The following is a 26,626-nucleotide window of genomic DNA, read 5'->3' as shown; positions in this document are numbered from 1 at the left end:
ATGGAGACAGAAGGAACACATCCTGTCAGACATGGTAATGGTAACTAATTTAGCTCATACAGAATTTAGCTCATATGTGTACATTCATCAATTGTCAAATATTTCACTGTTATCATTTATTTCCTTCCTTATTTAGTGTCTGCAATGGTGGACTTTGGGAATGCTCTCATCGTAGCTGTCCCAGCAGATGTAAAGTAGAAGGAACATACATCACAACATTTGATAAAAAAACTTATAATTTGAGAGGCGAATGCACATACTATGCAGTTATTGTATGTGAGCTACTTTATTATATTTGTGGTCAGAAAAAACTACAATGCCTTATCTTGTTTGGATGGATTTTAAAGTTCTTGTTTTTAAACACCACAGGGATATGATTGGAAAGTAACTATTGAGATGCACATGTGTCAAAAAGCAGTTGGACAGATATGTGTAAGACGTGTTTCATATTACCAGTCTAAGGTAAGCACAGGTGATTATTTTTCGTACCATGTTCTATTTACTGTGAATGATGTTTTGTTTTAAAATATCTGATACAGAACATTAATTAATGTCAGGGTTTATCATGTAATGTGGAGATGGGGAAAGGATGTTAAAATGGTATTATTTGGTTATGATTTTCTGGAATGGAATCTAATGTCCAGACAAGTTTTTAATGAAAGGTTCATTTCAATTTTACAACGGTGCACGTGTGCTGTTCTTGCCAGAGGACAGTTTTGCCTCTCATCTTGGGAGGCAGATTTGTGGCCACATATGCATGCACTTGAACAGGAGAATTGGTCAGTTGATAATCTTACATTTTCAAAGATTATTCTTGTTTGTAATTATAACTATCCTTTCTATCAATATTATGTGTAAGGAAAAACTGTCAAATTAAACTTATTATTCACTTGCTTGTTTTATTCTTCAATTTTAACTGTTTTAATCATGTTTGGTGGAAGCAGGTGGAATTCTGACACCTAAAAGGCATCTGTTGGGTTTATGAATTGGAAGTGTTTAGAGGGATATGGGCCAAATGCTGGTAAATGGGACTAGGTCAGTTTAGGAAATCTGATCGGTGCGGATGAGTTGGACCAAAGAGTCTGTTTCCATGCTGTATAATTCATTGACTCTATTTAAATGATCCTACTAAACTTAAGCTTTTTTGTTACAGGTCAATTATGAATTCAACAATAATGGTGACATTTACTCTGATGGAGTTGAAATTAAACTTCCTCTAAACCAGGGTAAACTAAAAATTGAAGAAAATCAAACACTTAAATATGACAGTCAAATTGTTCAGTCTTAAGTTAAACAAGAGTTATGTCATTTCACAGGTGAAATAATCATATTTAAGAAGACAACAAAATTCATTCAATTTTCAACATCATTTGGGCTAAAAATGCAAGTGCAGACATCTCCTACCATGCATTTATACATTTCACTGCAGGAAAACCACAAAAATAAAGTAAAAGGTATGACTAGCTAATTATTTCTTGACTACCAGGGGTGAAGGTAAAGCAGAATACCCAAATTGCAGAGCCTTTGCGAGCAGCCACTTGGATTTAGGATGCAAATTGTGAAGGCAATCACCTCCCAAACACATGAAGTGTTCACATTGATGAAGCTGTCAAATTTCCGAACCTGACTGATGGCATATAATGTTTATTTATTAACCCATTTTCTAATCAACCAATTCACACTTGAAATTCAGACATCAATGAGTTTCACCATCTTGTTATAACAATTAAAGTGGAAATCTGCTCCTTTGGAGTAGATAAGCTTTCCACTAAACTTCTAGCCTTGGCAAAAGCTGGAACTGTGTAAGTTTGAGACAGAATTATATCTGACAACAGATATTCTTGACTTGAATTCAAATTGACTGACATTTTAAACTATAATTCAGCCCCAAACATCTGGGGAAAATCAGTCAACCATGTGCAAGAAATATATGTTATCAAGAACTTACTCAAAGTCGCACTCTATTCAGGATATACATAACCTAGATATCTTTGCTGTTGTTAATATTATTGACAGGGATGAGTAGGAGGAAAAAGTGAGGTCTGCAGATGCTGGAGATCAGAGCTGAAAATGTGTTGCTGGAAAAGCGCAGCAGGTCATTTCCAGCAACACATTTTCAGGGATGAGTAGGAGTAAACTCACTCAGGAAAGGACACAGGTAACAGTGTTTAGAATGAGCTGAAGTGGACATAGAGTGAAATTATCAAGTCTGAAGATTACAATGGCGTGGAGACAGTTTTTAAAATGAAATGTGTTCCCATGTATAGGGAATATTGCAAAATTTCCTGGACATGGGAAAAGTTCCAGTAGATTGGAAAAATGAGAATATAATGCCCTTATTCAAAAAGGGAAGGAGGCAATATGTAGGAAATTAAAAACCACATAATGTAACATCTTTGATGGGAAAGTGTTAGAATCAATTACCAAGAAAGCAACAGCAGGACATTTGGAAAGTCAAAACATTAACTATTATAGTCAGCATGGTTTTATGAAAGGCAAATCATGTTTGACTAATTTGCTGGAGTTGTTCAACAATATAACAAGTAAAGTGGATAATGGGGATCCTGTAAGTGTAATATATCTGGACGTCCAGAAAGCATTTGATAGGCTGCTGTACAAAAGATTAATTCACAAGTTTGGATCATACTTGTGAATTAAGGGCGGCACGGTGGCACAGTGGTTAGCACTGCTGCCTCACAGCGCCAGGGACCTGGGTTCAATTCCCACCTCAGGCGACTGTCTGTGTGGAGTTTGCACATTCTCCCCGTGTCTGCGTGGGTTTCCTCCCACAGTCCAAAGATGTGCGGGTCAGGTGAATTGACCATGCTAAATTGCCCGTAGTGTTAGGTTAGGGGTATGGGTGGGTTGCGCTTTGGCGGGTCGGTGTGGACTTGTTGGGCCGAAGGGCCTGTTTCCACACTGTAAGTAATCTAATCTATATGGGACTGAGGCTAATTTATTAGCTTGGACAGATGATGGAAAGAAGACAGAGAGTCGGGATAAATGTTTTTTTTTCAGGATGTCAAGACATCACTAGCCCTTGGCTCCCAACTATTTACAATCTACATTAACGACTTGGATACAGGGATAGAAGGCTATATAGTTGAGAGTGTGTTGCTGGGAAAGACAATAGGTCAGGCAGCATCCGAGGAGCAGGAGAATTGACATTTCGAGCGTAAGTCCTTTATCAGAAATGATGAAGGCCTATGCCCGAAACATTGATTCTCCTGCTCCACAGATGCTGCCTGACCTGCTGTGCTTTCCCAACAACACTGTCTTGACTCTAATCTCCAGCATCTGCAATCCTCACTTTCTCATCGAAGGCTCTATAGTAAAATTTGTGGGTGACACAAAAATAGGCAGGATGGTAAATTGCAATGAGGAAATAAGAACCTTACAACTGGATATAGATAGGTCAGGAGTGTCACCAAAATGTGACAGATGGAGTTTAACGTAGGTAAGCGCGAGGTCATGCATTTTTGTCGAAAAAATAGGAAAGCGACTTATTATCTAAGGTGTTCCTGTCAGAGGGATCTTGGTGTCCTAGTTCATGCATTACAGAAAACTAGCATGCAGGTACAGCAGATCATAAAGAAAACAAATGGAATATTGGCATTTATAGCTAAAGGAATAGAATGTAAAGGTGAGGAAGTACTGTTGCAACTGTACAAGACATGGTGGGATCGCACCAAGAGTATTGTGCACAGTTTTGGTCTCCTTATTTGAGGAAAGATGTAGTGCCATTGGAGGCAGTTTAGAGGAGATTCACTACATTAATCCCAGAGATGAGGGGTTTGTTGTATGAAGAGAGCTTGAACAGTTTAGGCCTATACTCTCTGGAATTTAAAAGAATGAGGGAAGATCAAATTGCGGTATCCAAGATGAAAAAAGGTGTGGATAAAATCAATGCGAAGTGGATGCTTCTTCTCGTGGGGATTTCTAGAACAATAGTTCATAGTCTTAGGGTAAGGAGTACCAAATTTAAAACAGAATTAAGGATAACCTAGTGTGGAATTCATTACCCCAAAGTATGGTGGATGTTGGAATAGTGAGTAAATTTAAGAACAAGTTAGACAAAGTTTTAATTGGTAATGGGTTGAAGGGTTATGGGGAGAAGGTAAAAAAAGGGGGTGAGGCACATAGCCTATGAAGTGCTTATGCCCGAAAAGTCAATTCTCCTGCTCCTCGGATGCTGCCTGACCTGCTATGTTTTCCCAGCAATGCACTCTTAACTCTCATCTCCAGCATTTGGAGTCTTCACTTTCTCCTGAGGCACATATCGGTCATGATTGAATGGCAGAACAGACTCAAGAGGCCGAAAGGCCTAATTCTGCTCCTGCATCTTATGAACTTATGAAGTGAATTCATGAGTTGAAGTAGAAGTGAACTAAGAGGTGCAGACAGATGGGTTGGACAATCGGCTGTACCAAAAATGATCTTGAGACTACAAACAGCTGGTATGATAGTTAGGATCAGGTGCGTAAATTAGTTAAGGACCTGTGACTAGCTCCAGAAGATGGGTTTCTGATCTGGATTTTGGACATGCAGCCAGACAACACAAAAGCAACAGGGAGTTAGTGAAGAAGTAAAACTGGTTAGACATTTGTAACCACATGTCATTGGGTGGTATCACAAAGGGACAACATGTAGATAGGCAACAATATAGAGGTCAGAAATAACTCATAAGACCATAAGATTTTGGAGCAGAATAGACCATTTAGCCCATTGAGACTGTTCCACCATTCAATCATGGCTAATATTGAATCAGATGCTGATGATGATCAATCTCTAATTGAAGAGGTAACCAACCAAGAAAGATCTGATACAAGCATTTGGAAGAAGGTTATGAAGTGAAGCCTGCCAAAGTTGTAAAGAGGTTGAAAAAGACAAGGGATTAAATCCACTACAGTTAAAGTCACAACGCATCTGTTTTGATATGATGGAAACCCAATTCAAACCTGATTAGGAGAATGATGGGCATGAGTTTGAGAGATGACAATGGTTCATGCCCTTTGAAGAAGAAAAAGAATTTGGAAATACAATGGTGGTTTCAGAAAAGGGCAAATAATAGAAATTAAATTATGAAAATTGTCAGGTCATAACAGGATGTTTTGATATGAGCAGTTAGAAAATATTAAAACAGTGCAAAACAATGCTCAATGTCATATGTTGCTTAACTAAATCTGTTTAGAGAAACTGAACTTGAACTCGATGATATGATTCAGTTAATAACTCTGTTCAACCAAATCAGATCATAACATTTTTTGAGATTTTTTTTCAATTATTTATTTTTCAGGCTTATGTGGCAACTTCAATGACTATGCAGGTGATGACTTCGAGTCTGCACAGTCCATGGATGAAGGATTGGTTACCAATTTTGCTAATTCGTGGATCATTTCTGGTGCTGTTTGTAATTCTTCAGATTCAGAAGAACCTACTTGCGTTAGTTCAGAAAAAGGTAATATTCTTTGTTTCAGACTAGACTTTCATCAGACAGCACTCAGTAAATATCTTGTGTCATGGACAATTAAACTAATATTGTTGTTATATTGATTTCTATCATTCCATGTTTATTGGATCTACAGGATTTAGTTCTAAGAAGCACTTTCCACTGAGGCAGAATCAGTGTAGATTTCTCTCATTCTTCAAATTGATCCCAATGGAAATTAAGTTGAATCTGATCTTTAATACGACTTAACAATTTTTATGATTTTCCATCACCCATCTCAGTCATCTTGAGGCTGTTCATGGTTTGTCATACTGTTACATGGCACTTGGGAAAGTGCATTGATTTCAAGCCCCACAACTTGTAGAGGTGCCACAAATGTTAATGCTTGAATCAAAACATGCAAAGTCCCCCATTTACCAATATGCTGGAATTATTGACCAGATTTCTGTACATAACAAGAAAGAGTATAGATTATAAATAAATAATAGCTAAAGGCACATCAAAACCAGGAATAAATAACTTCATATAACTCTATTAGTTGAAATTCTAACCCCATTTTAAAACCCTACATGCACATATGGACAGACACAGATAAAACAAAAGAATACATCGATGGTAAGAATCACTTAGAATCACCATAGAATCCCTACAGTATGGAAACAGGCCCTTTGGCCCAACAAATCAACACTGACCCTCTGAAGAGTAACCCAGCCAGACCAATTTCCTTACATTTACCCCTCCCTAATGCACCTAACCTACGCATTCCTGAACACTATTAACCATTTGGCAAGGCCAATTCACCTAAACTGCACATCTTTGGATTGTGGGAGGAAACTGGAACACCTGGAGGAAACCTACGCAGACACAGGGAAAATGTGCAAACTCCACAGACAGTCTCCCAAGGCTGGAATCATACCCAGGTCCCTGGTGCTGTGAGGCAACAGTGCTAACCACTGAACCACCATGCCAGATAGAGGGAAAATAAGCATTGGAAATATACTTCAATAACACCAGTCCACAGGCTTTGTTGAGATGTTTGTCTTTCTTTCCAAGATCTTCACTTCTCTGATTTCCTTTTTCAAGTTCATTCTGTTCTTTGCCACGAACACAGGGGATTTATATATTTATTGTTGAATTTCACTGATTGGAGACAACAGCTTATAGCAAATGGTAGAAGACAATTATTGGCCATCTTCAGGCTTACGTTAATTTGTTACAGAAATATAAAGACAGGCTGTGCTTCTTCAATTTTGGAGACATGTGTCCCTTTGCCTAGAAGCTGAGCATAGGATTATTGTCATATTGCTTGCCTCAAGCTTCCAGACAAGTCACAACTGCTTAAACTATTCAACAGTCTGTTTTGGCACAATCCCACTCTCCACCCATTCTCAATCCATGCCATCTTCTCTCTCCTCCCCACTATTTACAAAGTAACAGTGTAAATGCAACTCACAATGTGTTCCAGCAACCTGTTCTCAAAAGTTCAATAGTTCCTTAAAATAACTTAGTTTTTTTTTCAGTTTTGGTCTACAATTATAAATAAATAAAAATAACAAGATGACAGCTTTAGACACACCTCCCCTTGTCCCAATGACACCAATGCAGTCCTCAGTAGGAATTGCCCTGTATTAGTTATCTGGAAGAATTGTCAGACAAACTAATATATACTAGACAGATAATACAGTGTATAAGTATGTTTTGTGTCCCTTGATTGGAATGAAAGGAAACCGGCCCAATTGCTTCTGGCACCATAAACATAAGTTAGTGCCTGATCAATGTTGTCTCAGAAGCACAATATTTTTCAGGATGTCATAGTGGCAAAAATCTTTGCTTGTTTTTTGGAGAATCTGTTCAGCTCTGCTATGTGCCAAAGAAGGCTCATCCAGTAACACAAATTAGTTTTAATCTGTTATTTGATATACTTGTGACCTACTGAGATTATGCAGCAGACCAGCATTGACAATGATGAAACCTCTTCATAATCATCTAATGCACGACAATGTCCATGTCATTCTCACCCTCTGGACATGTTTACTACTGTGTCTGAAGCTGTGCATAATTATGATAACAATGCATTCTAAATCCTGAAAATAATCAATTTGGAAAACATGTCGAGTGAGGTAAAATGGCTCAAAATGCTTGACCGAATTACTTTATGTCAGACTTAGTTAATTCCGCAACAATCGGAAACCTGATAAATATCGAAGGCTTCATTGTACTTTAGTAAATGAAGGTGTCCAAGGAGCACAAATGATAAACCTTCAAATGATAATGCTTCAGGCAGCAGATGTACTACTTTAAATGTACTGTGTAGGTGGAGAGGGGTGCCTAGGGCTTCTCTTTTAATCTGCTTAATAACATGACAGTTTTCGCACAGCAAACATTCAAAGATATTTGCCCAACAGTTGTGCACTGAAACTAGATGACTGAATTATTTAATTGTGTTTGACTTTTAAATTTATATTGTATCATTCTGAACTGAAACTGGTTTTTCACAAAATACATATGTTAAAGCAGCACACTCTTAAATCTGCCACGACTGTTCCTTTGGCTAAAGTTGAACTTCTTAAATGGTATTGATTGACACCTGATTCGTTTTCACTATTTTTGGATTATTAATTTGCTAAAATTATCTAAATTCAATGCAATCCATTGTAGAATATAAGTAATCACATCTATGTATTATGCTCTAGATAATTATGCTAAAGAACATTGTGCTGAGCTGATGGACAGTAAAGGGGCTTTTGCCCCTTGCCACCATGTAGTGGATTACAGCGTATACTATAAGGTAAGTGGGAAACTTCTTCAAACATACGCAAATCTTTAAGAATCAATGTGAAATGAAGCTGCATAATCTATAATTAACATCATTAGTCTGACTATTTGGTGATAAACCAGTGGCAGTAAATTATATAAAGATGTGAAAAAAAGGACAAATATCCATTGTACATTAAGTTAGTACTTGATCTATTATCAGAATACTCCTCGATTATTCAGTAATGCAAATGTTCAAAATTCTTCTTGGGATGATTATCAAGATTTGGGTTGATAAAATATTTGATTAGTAAAGGATGATACATAATACAACTCAATGAGCCAGTTGTTTAATAAAGTAAGACATATAAAGATAGGGAACAACATATTACTCTGGGCATCTCCTTTTTGATGCAGTAAACATCATGTCTAAACATTATCTCAAGGACTCATGTAACTGATATTGGGAAAGCTAAAAGGACAAGTAACTTACTTACTTAAAAGCTGAAGGCATTTTTATACAATTTTTACCCTCTGATAAAGTTGCAGTTGTTGTAAAATTCCTAATAATGAAAGAAATTTAAAACAAATCTGTCAATTTTTAAATGAATCTATTACAAATTAATTAGGCCTGGAAATGTCACATGCTAATCCATTACAAGAAGTATTGTTTGAGAAGAATGAAAGTCATCAGAAAGTCTAGACAATAACAGCTACAGAATGAAATAACCAACTGCTAGGTTTCTTATGTACCAATTTCTTTGAAGCATTAGCCTCCTTTTAAGATACGTTGGCTCAATGACATAAATTAGATCCAGATTACCATTTTAATTCAGGACTCATTTGAGTCTCCACTATGTTACACTATTTTTGTTGGTCCCTGAGAAACAGAATGCTTACAAAACATAGCCTGGTCTGCTACTGTCCTGGGACTCCAAAACCCATAAGCATGACAGCTCACCCAAGTCATCACAGCCTGATCCAAAACTTTAATTTGACAAGTTACATGAAGCTGCCTGTTTGATGCCCAAGAGTTGTGCTGGACATTTTGCTGAGGCCAAGACTTCACAATCAAGAGAGCTTCTTTACCTGCAGCATAAGTAGAAAATTAGTGAACTCTGTCATTCAGTCACCCAGGAACCGCACCCAAATATGATAAAATAAATATGATTATTTGACTTCTAATGTGCTCTGGCATTATCTGCAGATTTGTAAAATATGTATTGTTACCAAAAAGAACTCAAAAAATATGTTTTTAATTGTGCTTGCTTTAAAGATGTGTAAGGCTTCCATCTGCACTTGTCAAAATATTGATCGCTGCATTTGTGCTGTATTTGGTTCATATGTTCATGCATGTGCAGAAAACGAGGTGCTCCTGACACAATGGACTGGAAGTATTTGCAGTAAGTTGAGATATTTATCTTCCATAAAATATCCACACAATTTACTGCTTCTATATTTTTATGCAAGTGCAGTTATTTTGGTAGGAAGTTCCTCCATGACAGACTCAAGATAAAGTATTGCAAGTCACATTCTTTGGTAGAATAGTTGGGAAGATATCAGAGTAAAAGGTCTTTTAGTGGGTCGTTGGATAGCAGAAGTAGGAAGGAGCCAATTGGATATAGAGCTGCAACCCTTGACTTGTTAAGAGGAAAACCTGAGCAATTTTGCAGATTTTCTCATAGCTAATGATATGATAAACTCCATTAGTTGCAGAGCACAATTCTTTCATGCTTTGATGGGTGTTGAGGCCAATAATTTTTATTGTAGCTGATGCGCTCAGTCATTTCCACGTATCATGAGGGAATTACATTAAGCTGCTTGATGAATGGGTTCTACAATGGAAGGGACCTCAGAAGGAGACCAGGATGGATCATTTAATCAGGGTTTCTGATATTTCTCTAGTTTTCACCACTATTTAACGATAACCTGATCTACAGGGAGAATGATTGAATGGCAGAGTGGACTCGATGGGCCGAATGGCCTTACTTCCACTCCTATGTCTTATGGTCTTATGTTTGTGGTTTTTGTTTCTAGATACAACTTGTGATAAGAACCAAGTTTTTGACAACAACATGACAACATGTAACCGGACTTGCAGATCACTGTCAAAACCTGACTTCACCTGTAGTGTTCAGGATGTTCCAGTTTATGGATGTGGCTGTCCTGCAGGAAAGTACATGGATGAAAATGGACTCTGTGTTGAGCAAGGAAAATGCTCATGTTACCACAGGGGCATTTATATTTCACCTGGAGAAAGTATTGATGATTGGTAAGTATAATTGTCAAATCTGCTGCAAGTTGCAATAATAAATATATGAAAAGGGATCTGTAACTTTTCTTTTCTTTCAGCATGTGCATAAATGGGCATATTGCGTGTGCTCAAGTTCATACTACTCCACAGACACCAGGTAAATTACTTGTATCTTTTAAAGTCATCCGCACCTAAAACATGAATTGGAACTTCTATGAAACAACTTTCTCCACTTTTTTTTGTCCAATAGTGTGTCGTGGGGAAAAGAGGTATTTTAATTGTTCAGGAGCTGGAAACTTAAATCGTAAAGATTGTGCAAAGAAATGCAGCAACTTGAATTTACCATGTGTAAGTGATATCTGAAAATATAAACTTGTGAGAATTGTACATGTTTGTGTGGAATGAGGGAATATAAAGCAAAGGTGAACACAAAATATAATTGAATATGCTATTCTAAACAACGGAAAGGCATATTTTAATCTGATGACAACTAAAAAGGTGCTAAAAAGCTAAAAATCTGGTGTTGTGTGATTTTTAATTAAGGTCAAACTAACCTACATACCCTTCATTTCACTATCATCTATGTGCCTATCCAAGAGTCGCTTAAATGTCCCTTAAGTATCTGACTCTACTACTACTGCTGGCAGTGTGTTTCATGCACTCATTACTCTCTGTGTAAAGAACCGACCTTTGACCACCCCTAAAACCTTCCTGCAAGCACCTGAAAAAATATCCCCTCATGATCAGCCATTTCTGCCCTGGAAAAAAGTCTCTGCTATTCACTCTATCTATGCCTCTCATCATCTTGTACACCTCTATCAAGTATCCTCTCACTCTTCTTCGCTCCAATGAGAAAACTCTTAGCTGCTTCAACTTCTCTTCATAAGATATGCCCTCCTGTCCTGGCAGAATCTTGGTAAATCTCCTCCGCACCGTCTCTAAAGCTTCTACATCCTTCCTCCAATGGGGCAGCCAGAACTGAACACAATATTCCAAGTGTGGTCCAACCAAGGCTCTATAGAGCTGCAGCAAAACCTCGTGACTCTTAATGGGCCTATGTTGTCTGAAGTTTAGAAGAAGTAATTTTATTGAAGTGTGTCACATTCTTTGAGATCATGACAGGTTAGACACCGTGAGAATCTAGAATGAGGGGACATAGCGTCATGATAAGGAGCTCACCATTCAGATATGAGAGGAGAAGAAGTCTCTTTAATCAGAATATTATGAATCTCAGGAATTCTGAATCACAAGGATTGCAGATATTCAGTATAAAGTTGAGACCATTTGACCTTTACACAACGAGAGTATCAATAGATTTGGAGGAAGAAGTGAAATTTGACCAGAAAAAGATGTGCTACACTTGCAATTCTGTGAGTGGGTAGCATTTTCTAAATAATCCCAAGTGGGCCATATAATATGTTGACAACTCATTCAAAATTTTCAGTCAGATCCAGAGTGTGAACATTGTAAAACTCATAATTTGGCACATTTGTGCATTTTGAACTTAACATTTATTTAATACACAGTACTATGTTCTTTGCAGACTGAAATAATATGCAAACATACTGAATCTATGATAACTAGACAAATCAGGTGAAAGCCATTCTCTATTTTATTCTTAAGAGCAATGGCTTGACCAATAAATTGCCTGGCTTGTATTTAAATAAAGCTTGGTAGTTGACTGTCAGTCTTCATCGAACTGGTGAATTCCCCACGAAAGAGTCTTTACCAATCAGTGAGCATTTGTCAACCACTTAGCCCACCCTATTCATTTAGAATCAAAATGTTACTCCCGTTACATTGGTATTCTAGTGAATTGTCCGAACTTTGATTAAATGTGTCGTTTTTCCATAATTTCATCTACTGTTATGTTTGTTAGATAATAAGTTGTAAGTATGTGTATTTGAGTGAGTGGGAGAGAGAAAGCCACACAAAGTTATTCTTGTCTAAGTTATTCACTCATTCAAAATTATGTATCGCCTGAGATTAGTAATACTGACGAACATATTTATATAATGAGTATTCATTTCTATTACTCCATGTTATTTGAGATCAGTTTTAATAATTTTTGAGGAATCACTCAAGATCTTTTCTTTTATGACAGCCAGATCAATGCGTTCCTGGTTGCATCTGTCCTGAAGGTAAAGCTGAAGATGACAATGGAAATTGTGTTTGGCATAAAAAATGTCCTTGCTTGTTTGAAGGAGAGAGCCATCATGAAGGAAAAGTGATCCAGAAGGATTGCAATAAATGGTGAGATTGAATCAATGACCAAATTTATCAATTTAGTATATTAAAGCACCTTGGTATGGTAGAACACTATATCTGCTCTTTATTTTGCAGCACGTGCCAGGGTGGAGTATGGAACTGTACTGAGAAACATTGTTCAAAGACCTGTAAGGTTTATGGTGAAGGTCATTTCACAACATTTGATGAGAACACATATACTTTTGAGGGGAACTGTGAATATATATTTGTTCAGGTAAACAACAATGAATTAATCCTTCATTTCCTGTGAATCAAAATGTTGTATTTATTTGGTCAAGTATAAGTTAAGGTATTAAAATAATATGAAACATTTCTGAATATTCAAAATCACTCCTTTGTAATTTTGCCCAAAACTTCAATGATAAAGTGGAGATACAAAATTAAAAGCCTTGTTATTAGCAGATTATACATCTAGATCCACAAAGTTGTCTGAATTTTCCCAGTCCTACACAGGCAGTTTTTGAGGTGGCTAAGAGGATTTTTGTAATTTGGAAATGTGTAATATTGTACATCATGTCAACTTCCTGATGCCTTTGCACATCCATGCAGTTTTTCTCAATGTCAGTTTTCATGTACAGTGACCTGCATAGCAGCATTGTCAGTCAAATAAAAATACATAAAAGGACTAATCATCCCCTACTTTCAGACACATTGAGATATTTGCAAGCAGCACATACACCACACCACAAGTCCCACTTCTGTTTTTGGAAGGTGAGAGTGAACGAGCTCATAATGGGATGTCTGAGCCACTGTATTTTTAAAGTTGTCGAAGAGCTTACTGGCAGCAAATGGCAAGGGTACTGCATCCATAACATAGCCTTCCAACTGAGTAATGAAGTTGTGAATCTGATGGCTGTATGTATCTTACCTTCTGTTTGTTTTACTGGCTCTAAGGATAGTTGCAGTATCTCACTGCCTCTGCATCTATTTAGCCATCCGTTCTCCTTGTTCTAAAAGTGTGGGTTGTCAAACCAGATTGTGTTGTCACTTCCTCCAGAACCTGTCCACTGTTAGAACTGGACAGCGATTACAGATGTAATATATTAATTGACTGGCTAGTCTCCTGTAAGCTGGCGCAGTCAGGCATGCACCCAAAATGCCAGACCCAGGAACTTGAACTGGGCCTGATATTGAGTTCTGACAATCCGCAGGAAATACTTATTCTGGCATGTCTACCCCTTTTATTGAACTAGAATTTTTAATGAACATCATGAAGATGAAGGTCACACATTCATGGTTGACTTTTTATGTATTTGCAATCATTTAGAATTCATGAACAAAAAACTAATGAATGGATTTAAATCACATGCACATACCAAACATAAGATGGAGAATGAGCTGTTCAGATCAAGGTGCCTGGCTGAACAAATTAGTGCAATTAGTCCCATTCCTTTGCTCCTTCTGCTTATCTTACAAATGTTTCCTTTCCAAAAGATGGATTCAATTCCCTTTTGAAAGATACTATCAAATTTCCTTCCATCAATCTTTCAGACAGTGCATTTCATAATGATTGTGACAAGGTTATCCAGGTGGACTTTATAGAATATGAGTTGCCTGATTGGGAATGTAAACCTGGTCCAATCAGGGAGCCCTGGTTGACAGATGGAGTTTAATTTAGATAAATGTGAGGTGCTGCATTTTGGGAAAGCAAATCTTACCAGGACTTATGCACTTAATAGTAAGGTCCTAGGGAGTATTGCTGAACAAAGATACCTTGGAGTGAAGGTTAATAGCTCCTTTAAAGTGGAGTCATAGGTAGATAGGATAGCGAAGAAGGCATTTGGTATGGTTTTCATTATTGGTCAGAGTATTCATACGGGAGTTTGGTGGTCATGTTGTGGCTGTATGGGACATTGGTTAGGCTACTGTTGGAATATTGCATGCAATTCTGGTCTCCCTCTTATCGGATAGATATTGTGGAACTTGGAAGGGTTCAGAAAAGCTTTACAGGGATGTTGCTAGTGTTGGAGGATTTGAGCTACAGGGAGAGGCTGAATGGGTCGGGACTGTTTTCCCTGGAGTATTGGAGGCTGAGGGGTGATCTGATAGAAGTTTAGAAATTCATGAGGGGCATGGATAAGATAAATAGACAAAGTCTGTTCCCTGGGGTGGGGAAGTCCAGATCTAGAGGGTATAGGTTTAGGGTGAGAGGAGAAAGATATAAGAAGAGACCTAAGGGGCAATGTTTTCACTCAGAGGATGGTATGTGTATGGACTGAGCTGCCAGAGGAAGTGGTGGAGGTTAGTATGACTGTAACATTTAAACAGCATCTGGATGGGTATATGAATAGGAAGGGTTTGGAGGGATATGGGCTGGGTGCTGGCAGGTGGGACTAGATTAGATTGGGATATCTGGTCAGCATGAACGTGTTCAACCAAAGGGTCTGTTTCCATGCTGTACATCTTTATGACGTTATGACTTAATGAAAGATATAAACAGGAGTTTCAGAGGTTCTGTCATTCTAAGAGCTGTCTCTGAGCTTGCTGGATTAGAGTCAAGGACTTTCCACCTGTAAATAAAGGGTGACTTTGTGATGGAATACAGGCCCCTGTGGAGTTATTTCACATTTCACCTCTTCAATGAATCTGATTCTTTTGACAATTATATCAAATTGTGGATGATAGTTTTAATAGAAGAATATTCTATTTTGTTTGAATGAGGCCAGCAGTAAGACTATGGCACAAGAGTCTATCTGGCCTCAATAGTATAGTGCCAGTGAGGTGCAAACCACAATTATGGCCCCAGAATATCAGAATGGCAGTCATTGAGGAGTCAAGTCTTGGTGTGGGAAGCGATGAAATGCATTTAATAGATTCTTGAGAGTCAGTGGACAAAGCCAAATGTTGTCTGAGTGACCTTACTGCAGGTTGAAATTCAAATAACCATTTCTGATTAGCATATTGAAGGAGACTTCCATTTGTGCAAAGTGAGCATCAGGGACATTTCTACAATGCTCAAAATAATATGTAAGGAAAACTGCTAGAATTAGATAAACATAACAATAGTTTATGGTTGAAATTGCATGAGTAACTTTACCATAATACAGATGATACATTAGTACTAATTACTGAACTGACCGAGCTACTTCCAATTGTACAGAATATGCTTTTTTTGCATATATTTAATGAAACCTCTCTTCATTTAGGACCACTGCGGAGGAAAGATTGGTACTTTCCAGATACTGTTTGAAAATGTTGCATGCTGTGAAGATGGAGTGACATGTTCCAGAAATATCAAAATTATATTTCAGGTTTATTTTACAAATATTGGCTCAGTACTGTTTTAATAAGACCCTAAAAGAATAATTTTCAATTGAGATTATTAATAAATGTAATTTAAAAAGCCTTCTATTTTCAAAACCATTTGTCTCTTATAGGATAAGGAACTATCTTTGGAAGATGGGAAAGTAAAAGTTTCTGAATCAAATTCCATATCAACATGCACAGAAGATCCCTATTCATATCACACCGTCGGACTCTATCTAATTCTCACATTTTCCAATGGGATCGTTATAATTTGGGACAAACACACAAGACTTTCTGTAACACTAGATAAACAATGGAGGGTAAGTGGAGTTCTGCGTTAAAATATCCCCTCTTACATGTGCTCGTTGATTCTTCATATTTTTTGAAAGCAAACAAATGGTTTCAGAAATTGTATTCATCCAAAACAAGTTTGACATAAGGAGTTACCAGTCAATTAATTTGCTTTGAAACAACAACCTAAATCATCAGAGCTCTCATACAAATCAACAAAAAGAAGATCATACATCTGGAAAAATTATATTTAGTTTAGCCAGAATGTCTGTCTATGTGACTGGATAGAGTTCCAGAGTTTGGTGTTGCATGGACAGTACTTGCAACCCTGAAATATTCCAACAGTCAGTGAGCTAGTCTAAACCTACATGTGGAGTCTTTGCCAGCCCTAAAAACACAGGACCATATTGGATACACAAATCTTTTTCCTATTAATTACTTGCCTGATGCAAATTCACAGTCCAAAGATTTGACTCGGACTTGAAATACCGTCTGTATTTTGTTTGTTACAAAGGGAAACCAGCAATGCAACAACGTTAATATATGCTGTGTATAAGCACATAAGATATCAAAAGTGAGTTCTGCCTGGTGATTCTTGCCTCCTACACTGTTCAAGATGCTCATGACTGTTGTTTACTCTCCATTTCCATTTTCATAACACTTCTTCCGTTGATTCCCTTAGTGCTTAAATATCTTTTGAGCTTAGTCTTGAATATCATCAATAGGCAAAATATTCCCGTTCTCGTATGCTGGGGTGATGTTGGGAAGATTGGGAAAATATGGCAACATTAAAATTTCAGATTCTAGCCATTGAGAAACTTTTTTTCCAATTTTCCCCCTAAGCTCTATATTGTGACTTCAGAATGTTGCTATTGAGCAGTGACAAATTTAATTCGATGGATTTGCACATTATTAACAGCAATAAACATGGGAACCTCGATTGTCCGGGATTCAATTAATGAACTTCGGATCATTCAATCAAGATTGCAAGGTCCCAATGCGTGGCTAACTATGTTATCCAGCATCGATTATCTGACATTTGATTAACCGAACAAAATACTCTCTGCCTGTGTCATAGAATAATAGCCATAGAGATGTCCATTTTGGAAACAGACCCTTCGGTCCAACCTGTCCATGCCGACTAGATATCCCAACCCAGTCTTGACCCACCTGCCAGGACACAGCCCATATCCCTCCAAACCCTTCCTATTCATATACCCATCCAAATACCTCTTAAATGTTGCAATTGTACCAGCCACCACCACTTCCGCTGGCAGCTCATTCCATAACTGTACCACCCACCATGTGAAAAAGTTGCCCCTTAGGTTTCTTTTATATCTTTTCCCTCTCACCCTAAACCTATGCCCTCTAGTTCTGGACTCCCTGACCTCAGGGAAAATACTTTGTCTATTTATCCTATCCATGCCCCTCATGATTTTGTAAACTTCTATAAGGTCACCGCTCAGCCTCTGATACTCCAGGGAAAACAGCCCCAGTCTGTTTAGCCTCTCCCTATTGCTCAAATCCTCCAACCCTGGTAACATCTTTGTAAATCTTTTCTGAACACTTTCAAGTTTCACAACATCTTTCTGATAGGAAGGAGACCAGAGGTTCCTCTGTATATTTTATTTCTACAATACTTCCAATTCTCCTTCCCTTCTCCAAGATACGCAGTGCACATATTTCTGACTTAATTCAGAGCAGGAACCCGGTGAGCTGCAGCTCACCAGTTGATTGTCCTGGTCTTCTTCCAGCTGGGGTTCATCACCATAGCCCAGAAGCTACAATTCATCATCCTCCTTGACCCTCATCCACGCATGTCCGCATGGGTCAAGACCAGTCTCACCAGCTTCTTGCCTGCTCGCAAACCAGCTTACACATAACTTGACCTTACATACAAGATTGGCACAATGGCACAGTTGTTAGCACTGCTGCCTCATAGTACCAGAGACCCAGGTTCAATTCCTGCCTCAGGCGACTCTCTGTGAGGAGTTTGCATATTCTCCCCGTGTCTGCGTGGGTTTCCTCTGGGTGTTCCGGTTTCCTCCCACAATTCAAAAATGTGCAGGTTAGGTGAATTGGCCATGCTAAATTGCCCGTGGTGTTAGGTGAAGGGGTAAATATAGGGGAATTGGTCTGGGTGGGTTGCGCTTCGGGAGGTCGGTGTGGACTTGTTGGGCCGAAGGGCCTGTTTACACTCTGTAAGTAATAACCAGAGGGTTAGGTATGGTGGACAGTGAGAAATTTTTCCTCAGATGGTGATGGCTATCATGAGGGGATACAGCTTTAAATTGAGGGGTCTTAGATATAGGACAGATGTCAGAAGTAATTTCTTACTCAGAGTGTTGTTGGGGCTTTGAACACACTGCCTACAACAGTAATAGACTGCCAACCTCAAGGGCATGTAAATGATCATTGGACAGACATATGGATGGAAATGGAACAGTGTAGGATAGATGGGCTTCAGATTGGTTCCACAGGTCATCGCAACATCGAGGGCCAAAGGGCCTGTCCAGTGCTGTAATGTTCTGCATACTATGTTTTAACTTGCAAGCTTCTGTCAGGTTTCCCTGACTGCAGGAACACATGTGAATCTCTTATTTTACACAGGATGCATCTTCTATTTCTTATCTTAATGTCTTGGTGTTGATTTGCTTCGTACTTACTTGGATGCTGCCAGTCTCTGTAGTTTGTATTAATTCTTAGCAAAGAGGGAGAGACAGGCAACTTTTCACAGTGGGGAGTGCTGAACAGTGAAGGATAGCACTGGGCTGCAACAATGTCACACCTGCAACATGTGCCAGCAGCTAATGTGGCAAACACACCGCATGAGCTTCAAGCAATTAGCCATATCTGAAAGTTAAAGGTAAGCTGGCTTTAGTGGGGTCAAGGAGAACAGCAGTTAATTAGGAAGTCCTACCACAGTCAGTCAAGGGCCTTACCTGATTTCACTCCACCCATTGGATATTATCAGCCCTGCAGTTTATGCGCAACCAGTCCAGGGCTTCCAGTCAGGGTTCTGTGGAGTCATCAATCCAAGGGCTGGTCCAATTTTTCTGCAATGAGACAAATCGAGTATTTGATTGATTGGAGAGAACTTACTGACGATGCAGGAGCAGGAGAGGTGATAAGATGATAAGATGAGTAAGGAGGAACCACAGTGGGCAAAGCTGGTTCGTAGATTAGGAGACTGAAATGGCTGAGAGCTATTAAGCAGATATTGTGCATGCAATAATGCAAGAATATTCCATGAGCCTCACAAGAGGTGGATACAGTGCCAGAGCTACAATGCCTGATGCCCTTGTGAGTGTGAGGTAACATTGAAGTGATGGTAGCGCTTACACTGAGCACAGATGATCGCTGACCTTATCCCTTCATTGCTGGCATTCCTTTTAACCAACAATTGAGCATTCACTGTATTCCCAATATAGATCTAGGCTGGCTTTATCTGGTGGTGTGACCTTTAAAGGTGGTCAGCAAGAGGAAGGATTATGGTCCATTCCACAACCCCTTTCACCAGCCACTCCAGATCCCAGTCTGTGAAGCCAGTGTGAGCTTTGCTTTCTTGAGTCCTTGTTTTCTGCAATGATAATGGAGTATGAAAGTGTGAAAATAGGTTCCGAGCTTGCATCTTCTGAACTGGTGTGCAGTTGAGCCTTAAACATGGGGCCAGCAATGTGAATACTACAAGGTTGTGGCCGTGGTGATCACTTCTGCCTCTCCTGTTATACAATTCCACAGTAGGGCACCAAAAACCCTCTTGCTCAAAGCAGTTGCTGCAGAGGTGATGGACAGTGTGTTCTGAATCTTTCTCAACAAAACTCTAGAACACAAATTGGAAAATCCAGGTCAATATGGTTTCAATTGCAGATCTCAGAGATGGGGATTTCTGGAGCCTTCCAATACTGAGCAAAACAATTTCTATATATCCAATCTTTGAAAGGCTGATTCCTTATATTGAAACTGTAATGGACTATACTCTCCAGGCAGAGGAATCCTGATTGTCAAGCCCTCAGGGAATGTCATTATCCTTTTCACTGCAAGTTTTTCTCATTCTTCATATTGCAGAGAAAATAGATTCATTCCATTCAATACCTTATCCAAGGAATGAATCCTTTGAATTTTTCCTTCAGCCATTAGTCAAGAATAGTCTTCCTTGCATAAGGAGACCAAAACTGCGCAATGTACTGCACGTGCATCCTCACTTGACTAAGTTCGAGAAGTCAATTCTCAGGTGCAGCACTGAAGAAGCAAAATAATTAAATACATACATTTCTATTCCTACTACAATTTAAGAAATAAATTAACTTCATGGTATAAAATACTCCCAATTTATAGCAATTGAAATACCTATGTCTGGGCAACAGCATATCCAATAACAAACTTGCTTACTGAGATCAAAAATATTTTTCCTCCATTTGTTACTTCCCTGTACCAACAATATTGACACCATTTTGAGCTGATTTTCTTCCCTGGCCACATACCTAGACCAGCCGAGTGGAGATCAATTGATGCTATCAGCTGAGATAAATTAATTATTTCTCAGACATTTGGCTTCCTGTTGTTGGGACATATTCCTGCCTTTACAGATCAAAGCAGCTACATTAATTTATATTGAAGAGTAATTTTGAGATGTCAGATTATTATCCTTAATGATTGGTTATTTGTAACTTGTACAATAGAACAAAGTGTGTGGTCTCTGCGGAAATTTCAATTATGACACCGAAGATGATCTAACAACCAGATTTAACTCAATGGCGAGCAGCTCCGCTGAGTTAGGGAACAGCTGGAAATCTAATCAGTTCTGCTCTGATTCGGTGAATCAGACATTTCCATGTGAGAGAAACCCATTCTGTTCTCCATGGGCACAGAGAAAATGTTCCATAATTAAAGACCCAAATGGAGCATTTAAAACATGTCACAAAAAGGTAAGAAGCTTTTATTGAAAAGGTATTACTATTAATTTGAATGTTGTTGGTGATAGATTTAAAGCTGTGAAAATAAATGATGAAGAAACTCCATCTTTACATTAGCGCACTTGCACATTTTCAAATGGAGCACTCCTTATATTGCCATCATAGATATAAAAACTGGAAGGTCCCAATCATCAGTGCAGATGCCAACTTCTATTATATTTCATAAATCACATGTAGTAGAAATGGGAAGTTGTTGCCAATGTAATTTAATAGTTTGATATTCAGCTAGATTTCTGATTTTTTTATTTTCTTTATTGATGTCATTCAAAATATTTTTCCAATATGCTTTAAGTGCAGTTTTACCTACCGTTTCCTTTTCTTGATAAAGTTTATTTCTTTTGCCAAAAACAAGGGATGAAATGAAATAATAAGACACTGATTCAGTGAGGGATGTGAAAGGTTGTTCAGGTACAGAGAACCAAGAATAAGGTGAAGTTACATTACAAGTAACAACAGAATATGTAAGGATCTAAGTAGTACTTCCAAACAGATCAGAGCCAAATAATATTATCCTACCACAACAAGTCATGAATGGAACTAAAGAATAAGGGCTGGATTTTACACTCCCTAGTTGGCAGCTTGAAGTCTAGAGACATGCAGAATTCAGTAGATAGCTTTCCCATTGCCTATTCTGCTGCCCCAGACTATTCTGAAATGTTACCAGGCATGAAGGTTAAACTGAGAAATGTTTGGGCTTTGCCTGCCTTATTAAAACACTTAATAGCCACTTAAGGGCCCGAAGACACTGCCATCAGTATTTTATCACTGGGGGGGAAGGCCCAGGCCAACCAGGGCTTTTGTTGCCGAAGTTGGTGAAGGGCAAGTGGACTGGAGCATAACAAATCTATTCAACTTATAAAGAAGAATCAATTTTTTACTCACATGAATATTAACACTTATATACAGGGGCTTTTGAATTTAAAATAAACATTGTAGTCAGCATTCTGTGTGTTTTTAATCATATTTTAAAAATGTCTTTCCTTATATTTTCTGACACTGTGATGCCATCTTCATCAGGTTAACTCTGAGCCATATTATGAAGCTTGCATTAAGGAAGCATGTGCCTGTGATATGCAGGGAAAATATCTGGGTTTTTGTACAGCTGTCGCTGTGTATGCAGAAGCTTGTAACAAAGTTGGTGTTTGTGTTCGCTGGAGAACGCCTGAACGCTGTCGTAAGTCTAAATATTTGATTGAATTGGAAATATTATACAAAACATAGAACATTGAATAGTACGATGTTGTGACAAGCATTTACTTTAATCTAAAATCAATCTAACCAACACACCCTTCAATTTATTGCTGTTCATGTGCTTGTCCAGCAGTCGCTTAATGTCCCTAATGTCTCTGATACAACACCACTGCTGGAAGTGCATTCCACACATCCAGCACTCTCTGCATAACAAACCTACCTCTGCCATTTCCCCTAAATCTTCCTCCAGTCACCTTAAAATTATGATCCCTTGTGACAGCCTTTTCTGCCTTGGGGAGAGGTCTCTGGCTATCTACTCTATCTATGTCTCTCATGACTTTTTACACCTTTATCAAGTCACCTCTCTTCCTTCTTCTCTCCAGTGTGAAAAGCCCGAACTCACTCAACTCTCTTCATAAGACATGCCCTCCAATCCAGGCAACATCCTGGTAAATCTTCTCTGTACCCTCTCTAAAGGATCTTCTATAATGAGGTGACCAGAACTGGACATAATATTCCAAGCGTGGTCTAACCAAGGTTTTATAGAGCTGCAGCAAAACCTCGGGGATATTAAACTCAATCCCCCTCTAATGGACACCAAAACGCCATAAATCTTTTTAACAATCCTGTCAACTTGGTGGCAACTTTGAGGGATCTATGTACATGGACCCCAAGATCCCTCTGTTCTCTATATTGCCAAGAATCCTGCCTTTGACTCTGTATTCAGCATTCAAATTCAACCTTCCATAATTAATCTGTTTGCATTTATCCAGATTGAACTCTGTCTGCCACTTCTCAGCCCAGCTCTGCATCCTGTCAATGTCTGGTTGTAGCCTGTAATAACCTTCAACACTATTCACAACAACATCGACCGTTGTGTCATTGGCAAACTTATTAACTTGCCCTTTCACTTCTTCATCCAAGTCATTTATAAAATCTACAAAGAGCAGAGTCCAAAGAACAGATTCCTGTGGGACCACTGGTCACCGACCTCCAGGCAGAATACTTTCCATCTGCTACCACTCCCTGTTGTCTTTCGGCCAGCCAATTCCTTATCTAGACAGCTAAATTTCCCTATATCCCACAACTTCTAACGTTTTGAATAAGCCTACTGTGGGGAACCTTGTCAATAGCAGCAGAGAAATCCAGCCCTTATTCTTTGGTTCCATTTCATTTCAGCCTTACTGAAATCCATTTACACCACATCTACTGCTACACCTTTATCAACTTGTCTCGCCACATCTTCAAAGAACACAATAAAGCTTGTTAGGCATGACCTGCCCCTCTCAAAGCCATGCTGGCTATCTTTATGTTTCTCCAAATAGTCATAAATCCTGTCTCTCAGAATCCTTTCCAATACCTTGATTGCCACAGATGTAAGACTAACTAGTCTGTAATTCCCAGGGATTTCTCCATTCCCTTTCTTGAGCAGATGAACAAAATTCACCTCCTCTAAAAATTCGGTACGACTCCTGTGGAGAGTGAGGATGCAAAGTTCTTTGCCAGAAGTGCAGCAATCTCATTCCTTGCTTCCCTTAGTAACCTTGGATATATCTGGTCTGGCCCTGGGGACTTACCTGTCTTGATGGTTCCCAGAATGTCCAACATATCCACATTCTTAATATCAATCTGTTCAAGCCTATTAACCTGGTCTAGTGTTCTCACTGTCAACAAGGTCCCTCTCTCTCGTGAATACTGAAGCAAAATCTCAATTAGGGCATTCCCTACCTCTTCAAAGTCTAAGCACAAGTTCCTTCCACTATTCCTGCTCGGCCCTATTCTCTCTCTGATCATTCTCTTACTCCTCACTTCAGTTTAGAACACCTTTAGGTTTTTCCTACTCCCTTTTGCCAAAGCTTTTTGTGTCCACTCCTAGCTCTCCTCAGCCCATCTGCACTCAGGATGTTCCAGTCAATATTGGGAAAGTTGAAGTCACCCATAACAATAACTCTGTTACATCTGCACCTATCGAAGATCTGCTGTTCAATTTGTTCTTCCATCTCTCTGTTGCTATTGGGGGGGTCTTTAGAAAACACCCGATAAAGTGACTGCTCCTTTCCTGTTACTGACCTCCACCCATACTGACTCTGTAGACAAACCCTTCTCAACAAAGTCCTTTTCTGGGGCTGTGATGCACTATCTAATTAACAGTGCTACTCATCTCCTATTTTCCCATCCTACCAACTCTTTTTAAAAGATATAAACCCAAGAACATCCTGCAACCATTCCTACCCCTGTGAAATCTATCGATCCATTATGCCCACAACATCATAGTTCCAAATACCGATCCATGCTCTGAGTTCACACTCTTGTTCCTGACACTCATTGCATTGAAAAAGACACACTTTAACCCATCCCTTTGCCCTATCAACTGTGTATCCTTCCTGACAGACTCTCTGCATTCTATCAAAGTGGTTAGCACTGCTGCCTCACAGCGCCTGTAGACCCGGGTTCAATTCCCGACTCAGGCGACTGTCTGTGTGGAGTTTGCACGTTCTCCCCGTGTCTGCGTGGGTTTCCTCCGGGTGCTCCGGTTTCCTCCCACAGTCACAAAGATGTGCGGGTCAGGTGAATCGGCCAAGCTAAATTGCCCGTAGTGTTAGGTAAGGGGTAAATGTAGGGGTATGGGTGGGTTGCGCTTCGGCGGGTCGGTGTGGACTTGTTGGGCCGAAGGGCCTGTTTCCACACTGTAAGTCTAATCTAATCTCTACCTGTTCAATAACTACCCCCTCCTCTGATCTGGAGCTCCGGTTCCCATCCCCCTAATTATTTCTGAACTATTTCAACAAGGTTTGCACCTTGATCTGAGCTGTTCCTTTGGATGTTGAATAAATTGCTGGCACTGTAGATCAACTAATTCTATTTCATATTGCAGCTGTCTTTTGTGACTATTACAACAGCCCCGGTGAATGCAGCTGGCATTATCAACCATGTGGATCTTTGACAGTAAAAACATGCAGTGACCATTCAATTCGAAGAAAACTCTCTGCCATCCTTGAAGGTTGTATTATTTCATAATTTTGCTGATGTTTAGGTCTGCCACAACGTATTTATTATGTGTTTAATGTAAGCACAAGTCGAGTTATTTAGAGATAATTTAGCATATAAGATTTTAAAAAAACACATCAATGTTCTAAAACTAAAACTATATTTAAAATGATTCCGATCAGAAGCATCTTGTTAATTTTCCAGTTCGGCTACAACACTGGTATCTCCCTGATATGGTGTAAAATTGTACCGCTATGTGCTGCCCAGAGAAAAGCAGTTCAAGTCCAATCTGGTCAATTTCCATTTGATCAGTCAGTTCTCATTCAGTTGCAGTGCTATACAGGGACATTACACAGCAGTAATCTGTTCACTGATGTTCATGTGACTTCTGACATTCGACTTTAGGTCTCATCGCAGCTTTGGTCCAAACATGGACAAAAGAGCTGAATTGCAGAGCTGAAACGAGTTCCTGTCTGTGACTTGAAGGCAATTTCTAACAGAGTGTGGCATCAAGAAGCCAAAACAAAACGTCAAAAGGAACATTAGCAATATTTAAATTTCAGGTCTTCTGCTTTTATTAAATCAGTTGAAAGAAAATAGAATTATTTGGCGAATCTAACATCATGAATGAATTAGTTCTTGTGTAACGTAAATTAAACAAATAACTAAAATTGTACAGTTGTAATTACATGGATAACTCACTTTGTTGAGTGTACTACAATGAACCATGAATAGGACAAAATTGTGAAAGGCAAAGTACAAAAATTAGAGTCCTGCTGAATAACTAATAAACCAAGCTACAGATCCCTGTGCCATGATGTCTATACATAATCAATCTATAATTAAAACCATTGCTAATATGATAGCACCATAGTTCCTCACACTTACTTTCACATTTTCTAAATAATTAGGTTGCTACCCGAAGTGCCCAGACAGTACTCCTTATCTGGATGAAAATACAATGAAATGTGTCAACCTAGATGAGTGCACTTGTTATTACAATGGCAAAATATATCATCCATTTGAAAATGTACCTGACTGTGGAAACTGGTAAAGTATCCAGAAAATGTGTTTTATTGTTAGTTAGTAATGTGTCAAGAAAGAAACTATGGGCCAAGTCTTCCAGTCTCCAAATTGTCAGACTCTGGACATATGCTTGAAGAAAAGCAACATGATACTGTCTAATATCTGGATAATTCCAAAGCCGAT

At 38.8% G+C, this 26,626-nt stretch overlaps 1 protein-coding gene across 1 annotated transcript; it reads left to right on the top strand.

The window, feature by feature from the left end:
• Window positions 1-26,471, top strand: LOC132826616 (mucin-19-like). Its single transcript, XM_060842571.1, has 16 exons — window positions 1-34; window positions 137-189; window positions 370-462; window positions 1,154-1,226; window positions 5,297-5,458; window positions 8,143-8,237; window positions 9,480-9,606; window positions 10,241-10,475; window positions 12,562-12,684; window positions 12,801-12,939; window positions 15,872-15,976; window positions 16,103-16,291; window positions 20,945-21,190; window positions 22,256-22,412; window positions 25,305-25,430; window positions 26,329-26,471. The coding sequence occupies exons 1-16, from the start codon at window positions 1-3 to the stop codon at window positions 26,469-26,471; spliced, it is 2,100 nt and encodes a 699-aa protein (XP_060698554.1).
• The last annotated feature ends 155 nt before the right edge of the window (window positions 26,472-26,626 follow it).

The sequence above is a fragment of the Hemiscyllium ocellatum genome, chromosome 23 (genome assembly GCF_020745735.1).
Source record: "Hemiscyllium ocellatum isolate sHemOce1 chromosome 23, sHemOce1.pat.X.cur, whole genome shotgun sequence".
NCBI lineage: Eukaryota > Metazoa > Chordata > Chondrichthyes > Orectolobiformes > Hemiscylliidae > Hemiscyllium > Hemiscyllium ocellatum.
The sequence above is the reverse complement of the archived record's forward strand: the minus strand, read 5'-3'. Positions and strand labels throughout refer to the sequence as shown.

Bases quoted from the DNA above. Each gene is read 5' to 3' on its own strand.
- LOC132826616 (XM_060842571.1), top strand. From the start codon at position 1: ATGGAGACAGAAGGAACACATCCTGTCAGACATG. The intron at 190-369 runs GTAAAGTAGAAG...TAAACACCACAG, and splicing joins TCGTAGCTGTCCCAGCAGAT to GGATATGATTGGAAAGTAAC. The intron at 1,227-5,296 runs GTAAACTAAAAA...TTTATTTTTCAG, and splicing joins TAAACTTCCTCTAAACCAGG to GCTTATGTGGCAACTTCAAT.